The sequence below is a fragment of the Agelaius tricolor genome, unplaced genomic scaffold, assembly GCF_023055355.1.
Source record: "Agelaius tricolor isolate 1412-34295 unplaced genomic scaffold, bAgeTri1.0.p SCAF_5, whole genome shotgun sequence".
NCBI lineage: Eukaryota > Metazoa > Chordata > Aves > Passeriformes > Icteridae > Agelaius > Agelaius tricolor.
In genome coordinates, this window is record NW_027269265.1 from 22,916,405 (window position 1) to 22,928,498 (window position 12,094).

The window sequence follows — 12,094 nt, forward strand, 5'->3', positions numbered from 1 at the left end:
ACCTTGGCGGCCTTCATCATTGGTAAAGAGGCCAGTATCACTGCTGCTGCAAACACTGCTGGTTTCACTGGAACAAAAACAGAGAAAAAAACATGGTTACAATTGCAATAGGCATAATACAAAAACCACTCTACTACATCTTACTAGCTTCTCCAAGACCAAAATGTTTTACATGTCTCACAAAAACTGAATTTCAGATACATGACTGGCTCTAGAACAAAATGTAACTGCTTTCTTTCTGTTAAAACTTATCAATGCTGCATCACTTGAAAAGGAGTAGAATCCTGTATCTAGTTTAGTTCTAAGTTATCAAGAAGTAATTAATAAAATGGCATTTGCCTCAGGTATTAGAATTAACCTAACTATGGCATCATGTGGAATACTCACCAGGAAATTAAATGCAGTTAAAAACACTGTCCTTGGGTCACGTAACTGAAAACCCTCCTAAGTTTTCTATTTCAGATTCCTTTTCCTCAAAAATGTTACACTATCACACAGCCTCCCCCCCACCAACTTTTATTTTATGTGAAGTAAAGAGCAGCTGTGACATTTACAAATCTCCAGCTAAATACCTTAGCACAGCATGACTTGATCCTGCTGAATGCAACCTTGTCATAGCATTTTGCATTGCTTTGCATTTCCTGAAGCAGTTAGAGAATATTTAATTCTTGAACAAAAGAACAGAGCTAGAAAATAATGTGTAGAAAGCTATTAATTGACTTGCAAAGCTAGACAAATATTTATAGCAGAAGTACCTGCTCATGTCAGTCCCAAGCATCTGAAGGCTTTAACGCTGACTTGAACTCATTCCTCGGACACTTCAGGCAGTACCTCCTCTGATTTAGCTGAGAGATACCAGGACAAGCAGAAACTACTTACTGCCTACTCCCCGAGCACTAAGACCTTAGATGTGAACCCCAGGTGTAAGTCAGCACTAGAATCAGTCTCCAATCAGGGAATGCTGTTTGAAAGTATCTCTGGATGCCACTCTTCCAGGGAAACTTGATCATCCTAGAGATCATACCAGAAACCCCTGATTTACAAGGCTGAATAATGAGGGACCACAAAATACGTCACTCCAAAGAACTGCAGGCACAGAATAAAACTCTATTTTGAGAGCATATTGTTGGTCTTAGAAAACACACTCTAAAGTACAGCCAAGTCAACTCATCATGCTGGATATCTAAAATTCTGCATCTTCATCATTGTATAAAGGCCATTTATACTTAAAGGATGAGCAATCTATACAGCATGCAAGTTAATATCAAATTCCAAATTAATCCATTACTAAGCCGGGCCATGCATTCATCCTCCCACATATACACCACAGCAATTAAGGTCAAGGACTGAGAACCAAGAATTAATTGTTTCATCCCAAGCTCTCCGACCACCTAACTGTATGACCCTGGGCCAATCCCTTGGCATGCCTGCTTTCCCTTTTGATAGCTTGGATAAACAATCCTCACAAGCTGCAGATGTGAGGACCGAGTAACTGCTTCATAAGGTTTTTAGCATCCTCAGAGGAAAGGTGCCTGAGAAAGGAAAAAGCATTGACAAGCATTCAGGTCATATTAACTGTACTTTATAAGCATCCTGTTGCACTGAAAGCTCTTTAGTTCCTTACAGATAAGCATCACTGCCAGTGCTTTACAGGAACAAACTTTTAGGGATTTCACCCTCTTCACTACCCCTTTTACACTGCAGGGCTGAACATGAACTAGACTCCTATGCAGGCCTTTCTGTAGGTCCAGTAAGCACTGATTAATGACCTCCACTTGCAAAGGAGGCTACTTACCTTAACCATGAAATAATGAATGCTATTGATCCGACAAGCTACTGCTATAGAATGTTATTGATCACCCAATCTTTGGTTAAAATGGTCCTCATTTAGCAATTTCACTGTCGCAAACACCTGAAGCAAAGCATGCTTATAATTAAATAGTTTGGGGGAGTTAAACTGAGAGGTGATGGACAGAGATCTCAGGTTTCCCCCATTTATTCTTTTGCCTGAGCTATTGTTTGTGTCAGGAGGGTTATTGATTTTCTATAAAAATAAGAAAACAAGAGGCACGGAGGGGCTGCAGAAGGTCAGGCTGGGCTGGAAAAGGAGGGGAAGCGGAACACTCTGTCTTTGTCACTTGCCTTCCAAGATAGGATTTTTTTTTTTTTTTTTTTTTTTTTTTTTTTTTTTTTTTTTTTTTTTTTTTTTTTTTTTATGGAGACTGGCCTCCAATTCATCAGCTTAGCCAGACTCATGAATGCAACTGCAGACTGTCATCAAAGCAGCTCCCTTCCAAAGGGTAAAGCAACTTAACTGCACATTCAGGATGAGCGATGGTCACATTCTCAGGCCAGAACATTGTACTGGTTTTGGCTGGCACAGAGTTAAATTTTTCTCATAGCAGCACTTTGGTTCTATGTTTTGGATTTGTGATCAGTGTTGATAACACAGGGATGTTTTAGTTATTGCTGAGCAGTGCTTACACAGTGCCAAAGCTTTCTCACACTGCCCTGCCAGTGAGCAGGCTGGAGGTGCACAAGAAGATGGGAGGTACACAGGCTGGACAAGTGATCCTGGCTGACCACACTGATATCCTACATCATATAATGTCATGCTTAGCAATAAAAGCTGGGAAAAAGAAGAATAAAACAAGGGACGTTTGGAGTTGTGGTGTTTATCTTCCCAAATAATGTTACAAATAATGGAGTTCTGCATTCCTGGAGATGGCTGAACACCTGCCTGCTGATAGGAAATAGTGAATTCCTTATTTTGCTTTGCTTGCGCACTATAGCTTTTGCTTTACCTACTAAATCAATTTTACCTAAAGCTGAAGAGTTTTTTCACTTTTAGTCTTCCATTTTTCTCCCTCATCCCTGCAGGGGAGTGAGTGGGTGGCTTTATGGAGATGAGCTGCCTATGCAGGTTAAACCACGACAAATACATCAGCATTAAGCTAGTGAAATCTCACGGCATTGGTGGGTCAGTAGAATCCCAAGTTTGATAAAGTCACAGAGTTTTGGCTCTTGAAAACAGATGAGACCAACTGCATATTTTTTCCCAAGTAAACACACTACTCAAAGTGATTTTTAGACAGCTCTTGTACTATGGTTTGTTCTGCCCTCAAACCAAACCCAGAACATTCTGGAAGTACTCAGTTTAGATCAACAAGAGAAAAAACTTCAGCACTCAATATATAATTTGCCTTTGTTTTATTATGGCTGCAGGGAATCTCAAAACATTTAGGGACAGAAAGGCATATTACTTCTAACAGTCTTAGCAGCTAATTGTCACCTTTGCACAAATATACAAATGACTGCTTACATTAAAACTTGTTTCCTTTGTTGTTTCCAGTTATTTATAGATTAGGCATTGGGTCACGTCATTACCCAATTCAGAACCATCATCATTTCCTTACTGTGTTCCTGCACATCCATCCTTCTCTCAATTTATGTTCATCTTTTGCTGTGTTTCGCAAACAATTTCAAAGATTTCATTATATGTACACTTGGATCACAATACTGTAGCTCATCTTCCTCCAGGAAAGGACTGGGCATAGTCCCACAAGCAAACTAGAAAAGAATCCTTTTCCTTGTTAAGAACCCATATCCAAGACTTTTTCAGTGAATGGGAGTTTATCAACTGAATAAACAGGTCTTTGACCTGACTTAGGATAGGAAGCCTTGTAGAAAGCAGAGAAAATACAGGATATTTCAGCATTTACAGATTCATTCCTACATAACAAACCAAGAAATTGTCAGTATTGGAGGAAAAATAAGATTAAAAAAAAAATCCATTCTGAATACAGAACTTAGTTTGCCTGAAAACCCATTTCATTTTGTCACGTTCCATATTGTTAGAGGAGTGAACAGTAGTGGAACCAGTTCAGTATGAAAGTTTTGTAAATCACCAGATCACCACAGATTGCTTACAAGTCCCACAAGCAGCATCAGTCACCTTTCATCCCATCAGCTTGTGATGACAACCACACCATTTGCTCTCTCAGGCATCCAATTTTCTTCTTCTTTCCTCAGGATATGCCCTTGTCATACATCTGCGAAAAGTACTTCCCTTACTGTGCCAGAAAAAACAGCTAGAGCACAGTGGGAGTGAGGCAAACACAGCCAGTTTCACAGCAAAGGGCTATATTTAGAGCAGCAGAGACCAAAGCATGATCCTTCAATGCTGTGAGGGATACTCTGCAGTGAAGAGGGCTGTATATATTACTCCCTCCAACTGTGGCCCTCCCTAGTGAGTCACAGCACAGATCACACATGTGGTGTTGGAGAGGTCAAATATTCCAAGCACTAGCTTTCCAGAGAGAATCCCAAGGATTTGGCAGCAGATGGTAAGTGTCATTTGATGCATATACTTGCACAATAATTAGACTGAGAGCAAGGGACAACTGAGACAGAACAAAGCCATCTCCCAGCATGGTCCTCAAGTAACAGTCTGGACATAGCTCTTTATTTACTCTTTCCAAGGCTGGCACAAATAAAGGCTGGATGAAAGCCTGCTGGTTTAAGTTCAAGTCTGACATGATGGAACAGACTCTGACTGGTGTTAAAAAAACCAACTCAAGGAACACTGTCCATCACTGCCACATCTAGTAAGGATATCTCTCAGTCCATCACCACTGACATACACTATTCAGGAGCTACTTAGCACACTTCTTTTCCTGGACTACTAGCAAACAGCTCTAAGAAGATAAAACTACTTTAACAACTAGCAACAAAAGGTTTCCATCCACAAGTTTCTTGTAAAGCCCCACCTCACACCTACTTTTTAGGAACAACAGTCACTCTTAAAAAAAAAAGTGACCACTCTGTAAGAGTTACATGCTACAAATCACAACGGACCCAGTAAAAATGCAATAGTGGTTCCCTGGACCACAGTGAGGACTTACTATAACCTAAGCTTTTCACAGGGTCCCAGAAAACAGCACTGAGAATTCTGCAATTCCAGCTATTATCCACAAAGCCATAATAATGAAGTGCCACCTGTCCACTCTGACAAACTGCAGGAGCTAGACTGTCACAACACTTAATTGAACCTCAACATATGAACAATCATACTGTATCAAAGAGTTAGACTTTCCAAATCCACTCTCCTCTGATAGTGACTACTACAGTGCTTGAGAAAAGAACATGAGAACATGACAAACAGACTTCTCTGTATGTTCCTCTAGCTTTTAGAAGTCAGCAGTTTAAGGACTTCCTGAGTGGAATCTTTCATCTGGGCTGTAATGTTTAACAGCCCCTGATATGCCTATGCTCCACATTTCCCTTTTGAACATATTTAAATTTTGACCTCTAAAATGTCCTGCAGTAGAGAGTTCCAGACCTCAGGCTTCATGAAAAAGAATACTTTTTGTTTGTTTTAAATGTCTCCTCAATGTCTGCTGTTCTTACACAATGATAATTAGAAAATCAGTGATCACATGTGCTTTTTGTATGCCATTCATTAAGAAATTTCCTCCATTTAATTCTCAGCAGCTGCCTCTTTTCTAACCTGAAAAATCTCTTCTGACAGAAGCAGTTTTATGATCCTAAACCTTAGAGAGCATAAAAGTCACAGTTGGAGAAAAGAATTCCCAAGGGCAACGCAAATTTAGACCATGACATTTACATGTCTTATTTTAATCCCCTGTATGTGATTCTGCCACAAATTCATCAAAGTTCTCCAAAACTGGACACCAAGATATCAGACTCCACTGTTTGCACAGGCTTATCCTGTAAGTAACATAAGTTGCCCTCAACTTCTTCATCCTCTCACCACATTCTCCCATAGCTAGGCTTTAATGATCAGATCAAGAGCAGAAATATAGAACCGCAAGGAAGGTTAGACTGAGGTTCACACAGCACCTGCACAGAGGGCCAGCAGTAATGATGGGAGATCTGATCTGTTATCTACCACTACTTAAATGCTGAAAATAAGAAATGGAGATCAGCTTGTACCAATCACGCAACACAAGTGCCAGTTGAGGGTTTACTCCCAGAACCACAGGCCACAAGCATGCTGCAAGGCCACTGACATTTCAGAGGACTCTTTGTGTAACAGGAGCCAGAACCTATCAGCTTGCCAACTTCTCAAGGAAGCATTCTGGGTCATCATACAATACTGACAGGAAAGACTTTGAAAAAATCCACATTTTAGAAGCAGCTGAGATATTTCTCATCTTCACAAAAAGAGCAGCATTGAATAATTTTAAGAACTTCAAAAAGCAAGGCACAGCATTTACAAGCAGCTGCAAGCAAGGCAGCCATCTGACTAGCACAGGGAAGAAACTGAGATCTCACCATTCCGACATGTTTTCATCTGAACCCTGTTTCTGATCATCGGCTTCACACTCCATCCGCTCCTTCCTTCCTCCGTTGCTGAGGAAGGGCCTGTTCTCTCCTGACTCGCAAAGGCCATGACTGGATGATGTCCAAGGGGCATTCTCTTTCCAGCGTGAAAGACGCTGTTTCTTGGCTGACTTGAACCTGCAGCCCCTCTCATAGTTCCACTCTGACACCCTGAGCTTTTGCTGGAGACTGGCAGCCACCTCTGATGTCACACGTTTGACTTTCCGTCGGCGCCTGAGAGGTCGGCAGGGCGCATTCTCTGTAAATGAGTCTGACTCATGCCACAAGTGTTGCTTGCTCCTCAGGGTGGCACTAAGAGCTGGATGCCGTTTGACCACTGCCATGTCATCAGAGTCACTGAAATTAGCTGTCAGCACCTCGCGGCAATCCTTGACAGCTTCGTCCAGGCTCGACTCTGAGGCCTCACTGTAGCAGCAGGCATGTTCTGCCTGATGTGTGAAGTCTGAGCGTCGCTTACGACCCCGTCTCTTGCGAAGCTGACGCCGCTGCTGCCGTGGGCTTAGCGCCATCTCTTCCCATAGCTCATCCAGTTTGTTTTGCTCTGAAGTCTGCTCTAAAGCTGAGGCCAAGTCATGCACCAGTTCATCCATTGGCAATGTCTACTAAAAATGACAATAATTAGCACCAGACATAAATACTGCTACCAACACATCTCTGGACTGTAGTATGCTATACCCTTTGTAACATTAAAGGAGTTGGACACTTACTTCGAAGTTACCTGGGAGGACCCAATGCACGACAACTGCCACTTCCTGGCAGGGTTAAATCTTTTCTGCAAGGGTTAAATCCCTCTTCTAGCCATGGTGGCACAGATCTCTCTCTACTGCAGCAGTTGGGTTGAGTGCTCTGTGTCTGAAAAGGCCTTAAGGTTCATCTTTTGTGTTGAAGCAGCATGCTTAATTACACAGCCCAAAGGGTATGGAAGCCGGCAACTAGTTTTTGCTACCGGCCTCAGTAAAGCAACAGAGAAGGATCAGCCTGCTTGACAAAAAGATTGAGTCTTCCAAAAAGTAGACAAGCAGCAAAGCTGGGAGTAAAACAGATGGTAAAACAGGTAGTTTGCAAGCAGCATCACTTCAGCTGTAAAGCAAGGCGCACGGGACGCTGGGCTCCTTAGAACAGGGTGTATGAGACCAAGCCCCAACTCCTACTGCAGAAAAATACCACCCCTACACCTCAGGGCTGTCAGTGGGCCAATCCTAAAGTCCTGGCCAAATCCCTCATCTGACAACACCCCTCTCCCTACCCGTGCCATGCAGTCGTGGGTTTTCTCTTCCCACCGGGCTCAGAAACACCCGCACCTCCAGCCCGGTGAACTACCCACTGCCGCAGGCCGCCTCCCTTATTCCTCAGCGACCCGGCCGCACTGGCTCCCTCCTCTAGGGAGACGCCGCTGCTTCTGCCCGACACCCCCCAGCTTCACCGGGAAACGCCGGGAAAACTGCCCTCACCGCCCCGGACGCGCAGCCTCCTGCCGGACCTGCCCGCGACCCCGCTCACCGGCCAGCGCCCCGCTCCGCCAGCCTCTCGTCAGCGCCGCTTCCGGCCTCCCCGGGCCACTTCCTCCGCCCGCCCCGCCCGCGGGCGGGGCCGCCGCGCCGCCGCCGCCGAGTCCTGACGGCCCGGCCGGGCCAGCGCCGCCCCGCCGCCCGGCCCGCCCTGAGCGCGGCCCGCTGCCGAGCTCCGTGCTCCTCTGTGTGCTGACGCCGTAGCTGGTGCCGCCGCTGGAGCCATTGCAGAGCCGTCACCTGCCAGCGGGGCAGCTCTTGCCTATACGTAACCTGTAGCTGCGTGGTTATCGTATTTTATTTGTAATGGGCAGTAAATAAACTTGGTACTCAAACTCCTCCGTTTCGTTGCTGCCACGCTAGTTGTGTGCATCCTAAATTAAACTTCACAATGCTGCTACCCTCTCCGTAAGGCTTGCATCTCTTTTCCCATCGTGCCCCCTTACACATCGCCAGCAGCCATCAGAATAAAGCCATGTGTGAACCTGCCACCATCCAGTTTTGAATAACATTCCGTTTACTTCTCAGCTTTCATGATGCTTCTTCAGAGGGTTTTGAGTGGGGTTTTTTCATCGTCGTTTTGTTTTGGTTTATTTTCGGGAATTTTATTTCTGTTTGTTTTTGTTGTTGTTGTTGTTGTTGTTTGGGTGGTTTTTGGAGTTTGTTGTTATTGTTTATTTGGGGGTTTTGTTCGTTTGGTTTTTGTTTGGTTTTGGGTGGGGGTTGAGAGTGGGTTTTTTGTTTGGGTTTGGTTTGTTTTTCTGGGGTTTTTTTGTTGGTTTTTTTTTTTTTTTTCCAGGAGGTTGTTTGGGGTTTTCTTAACTGACATAGCTGCACTCACATTCAAGCCAACACTGGTTTGTTTTTCATGTAATGTTTTACAGTGCAGCATATTGAAAGTTTTGCCAGAGTCCATATCTATATTATGTTTGAGTTATTCTCTTCACTAATTTTGTAAATTAAATCAAAAGAAAGTAATCAGATTTATTTAGATGTGATTTATTCTCTGGAAATATATACTACTGCCTATTGCTCACAGATCTCTAATCCTTTGTATTCTTACTTTTTCCCCCATTTCTGTTTATTCCATCACGTTGCCAGGAACAGAAGTTACTGTGAAAGGGTGATATTTGCCAAGACCACTGCTGCCTCCCTACTCCCACCACAAAAGACCAATGCTGTGTTTGTTCTTCCTCAGTCCTCTGGCACCCTCCCTAGTTTGTCAAGCTACTTCAAAAATGACTGAATCCTTGAGTTTGCCATTGGTTCCTACACCCCAATAGGACAAGCTTCATTTAGCTTTGCTGAACTTTCTTCATGCTGTTTATCTAACCAGTCCTTTGTGCCAGTCTGAGCTGTCATGTTAACATTTTCATTTCCTTGTAGTTCTCTATTATTTCCTTGGAAAATTAATATTTAAAAAAGAAAAGCAGCCAATAGGTAGATTTTTGTTTTATCCCATTTCCAATTGCTTACTTGATTAAAGATACTTTATGTGCACAAATTTGCCTGTAAAATTCTGTCCTTTTATTTTTTTAACCCTTTCTGGGGCAGTAACTCACCTTACTTGTTAGCAGCATTTTGTTTTCCCGGCCAGTTTCCTATTTCCAGTACAGGGGTTTTCTTTTTACTCTCAGATCTGAGAGAAAATCCCTCCTAAAATCTAATCCTGTTTCACTGCTGCAATCCTTTTTCATGCTTCAGGATATAAAACAGCTACAAAATGTCTGGGTTAGAGAGAAACTCCCCTGATGGGAAGGTTATTCTGTAAACATCACTTCAGAGCTTCTTACCCCTTCATTTCAAGCACTCAATACTGGCTGCCGTTCCAGGCAGGATAACAAACCAGACAAACAATTGTGTACAAGAAATCCTGTATTCAGATGTCCTGGGGAGATGGCAGCAGATGCCCATTCTAATTTCTCTTATTTTCCCCTCATTTCCCAACTAGTTCTCTGTAGGTCAACAAAATGTTTTTCAACTGGTATAAATTGTAATTCACCCGTCCATTATTTTTTTCCACATTCAACACTCAAACCCAAATTTCTGCAGATATTGCCAGCATTTGGCCTGAGTAAAGACAACATACTGGCACACAGGGTCAGTTTTCTGTGAGAGAGGGCAAAAGGAAGAGACAGGATGAAAGAGCTCTTGCAATTGCAAGGGTCCCAAGAACTAACTGGGTACCACAAAGGAGCACTGATGTGGAAAAAAATTTGGAATAGAAGTTCAAGAAATATAATGAGGAATATAATTTGGAATAGGAGTTCAAGAAATATAATGAGGCAGTTGGGATAATCTGGTTTTGAGCAGTTTATGGTATTTCTGTCCAGTCTTACAAGGTTCACCCTGACATGGGTCAGCAAAAGTTAATTTTGAATCCTTGTCTGCATTCAACTTCATCCTATATCCCTGGCAAATCGTTTACTCTCTGTGCACTTTGTAAGTTGCCTGAATGGGAACTGTCCCAACTTCTCAGCACTAGTTTTGCTCATTAAATGCTCCAGGGATACAAAATGTTCAGCACTCTTACCCCACATGGATTCTTATCCATCACTGGGCTTTGTAAGGATGGGTTTTTTCCTGCTCAGAGGCTGTGGTCACCAGTGCTGAACTGCTGCTGGGCCTGGACGCAGGAGAGGGTGTGTTAGTGGTGAGGGACATTTCTGAGGCAAGCAGGAGAGGAAGCTTGGCTGGATGCTCTCTGCTTGTCGTGGCAGCACCTTGGCCCAGCTCCCTCCTTGCTGGGCAGCGGGAGCCGTACAGCCCAGTAGGATGGGGAGAGCAGCAGGGTCATTGCTCTACCCCAGCAAATGCTCTGCCTCATCCCATGACATTTCACAGCAAAACCTTCCAGGGGTTAAAAGGAAAAAGAGAGACAGAAAGGGGACAAGAGACAAAGGGAGGAATAAAGTCAAAAAATGTGCCGTGAAGCCTCTTGCAGCAAAATGCGGAGAAAGTCATTTCCAACTTCTTTCATCTCAGAGATGAAGCCACTAAATAAAAGGGCAGCGCAGAACACAAGGGCTTTTAATCTGTCTCATCTCCTTCATAATAACTGCAAATTTTCCCTGGGCTCCTGGGAGTGAGCCTCTTTCCTCTGTCTTTGCCTTATCTCCCCCCTCCATATTTCACAGCCGGCTCGGCTCCCCTCACTCGGCTGCCCCCGGCCTAGTCTCCGAGAGGCCTGTGGGAGCCGCCAGCTCCCAGGGCCTCATTGTTCCCGGCTTGGGAGGAAGCTCAGGGAGGGAATTGAAGGCAAGTCAAAGGGAAACAGCATCATCGCTGCTTCATTAATGGGAACCTTTCAGCAGAAAACATATCAGAGCGAGGTCTTTTCAGAGGCAGTAATTAGCAATTTGGAGCCTTCCCCCCTCAGGAGATGCAGCTGCGATCTAACAAGTGGGAGCAGTGCTCGCCTCCTTTTACGCTTCATATTTATTGTTTTTCATTTTCTCCATCTTCCTTCCATTGTCCAGCCTCCTCCTCATGGCCAGATAAGGGCCCTTTATTAATCACTCTCTTTTAATTCTTCATTAATGATAATAACTTTCTCTGGTGTGCAAAGAGGAGTTAATCTTTCCTGGGTATTGAGAAAGGACAGGGCTGAAAGGGAGGGAGGGAGCGAGGGAGGGAGAAGTGCACGGTGGACAAGGCTATACTGCCATGCTTCCTTCCTGCTCCACCACCTGGAAGGAGTTTCTGAAGACTTTGGCTGTCAAGTTGCAAGTTGCCCTCTGGAAAATCTTGGGCTGTCAGTTTGGTCCAGCTGTGTGGGTGTGCTGGGATGTACCCACTCTCAGAGATCCAGTCCTTACCAGAAATAGGTGTACATTGGCCAGAGGGAGAGACCTTCTCTGTGCATCAAACACTCACCAGCAGCTTGGTGTGACTAACCAGCACTGTCTACTTGTCTTGGAAAAACACTCCCTCAGATGCCTTCAAAGCACATTTTCCCAAGTCCAAGTTGAAACAGCACCGAAAAGTGACAGAAATGCTATCTGGGAGGCTCTGCACATGTCAAGACCCTTCTAGGAACTTCTCCCTAGGAGCTGGTACAGTCTGCCTTGGATGGCTCCCATCTGGAGGTGCCAGTCCACCAACATTTGTGTGAGGTGACGCCAGGCTGGCTCAGCATGCACAGCCCAGTGTCAAAAGCTGGGTGAAAATGGGAAGGAGGGGGAGGAGGCTGTCATGGAGGCTCTGGCTATGTGTAAGGC

At 44.2% G+C, this 12,094-nt stretch overlaps 1 protein-coding gene across 12 annotated transcripts in view; it reads right to left on the minus strand.

Moving 5' to 3' along the window:
• Nucleotides 1-12,094, minus strand: part of GPATCH2L (G-patch domain containing 2 like) — an 85,153-nt gene that overhangs the window by 35,176 nt on the left and 37,883 nt on the right. For 5 of the 12 annotated variants that reach the window (XR_011679163.1, XM_071426759.1, XM_071426769.1 and 2 more), the window contains exons 1-4: nt 7,867-7,913; nt 7,074-7,393; nt 6,298-6,968; nt 3-67 (exon numbers count right to left, since the gene is read on the minus strand). Coding sequence is in view for 11 of the 12 variants with exons in the window: in XM_071426759.1 (XP_071282860.1) it covers nt 3-67; nt 6,298-6,956 (724 nt within the window). In the remaining variant the exon portion in view is untranslated. Of the gene's footprint in view, nt 1-2; nt 68-6,297; nt 6,969-7,073; nt 7,394-7,817; nt 7,990-12,094 lie in introns of those variants that run through there. The other 7 variants (XM_071426763.1, XM_071426760.1, XM_071426762.1 and 4 more) reach the window with 7 other exon arrangements.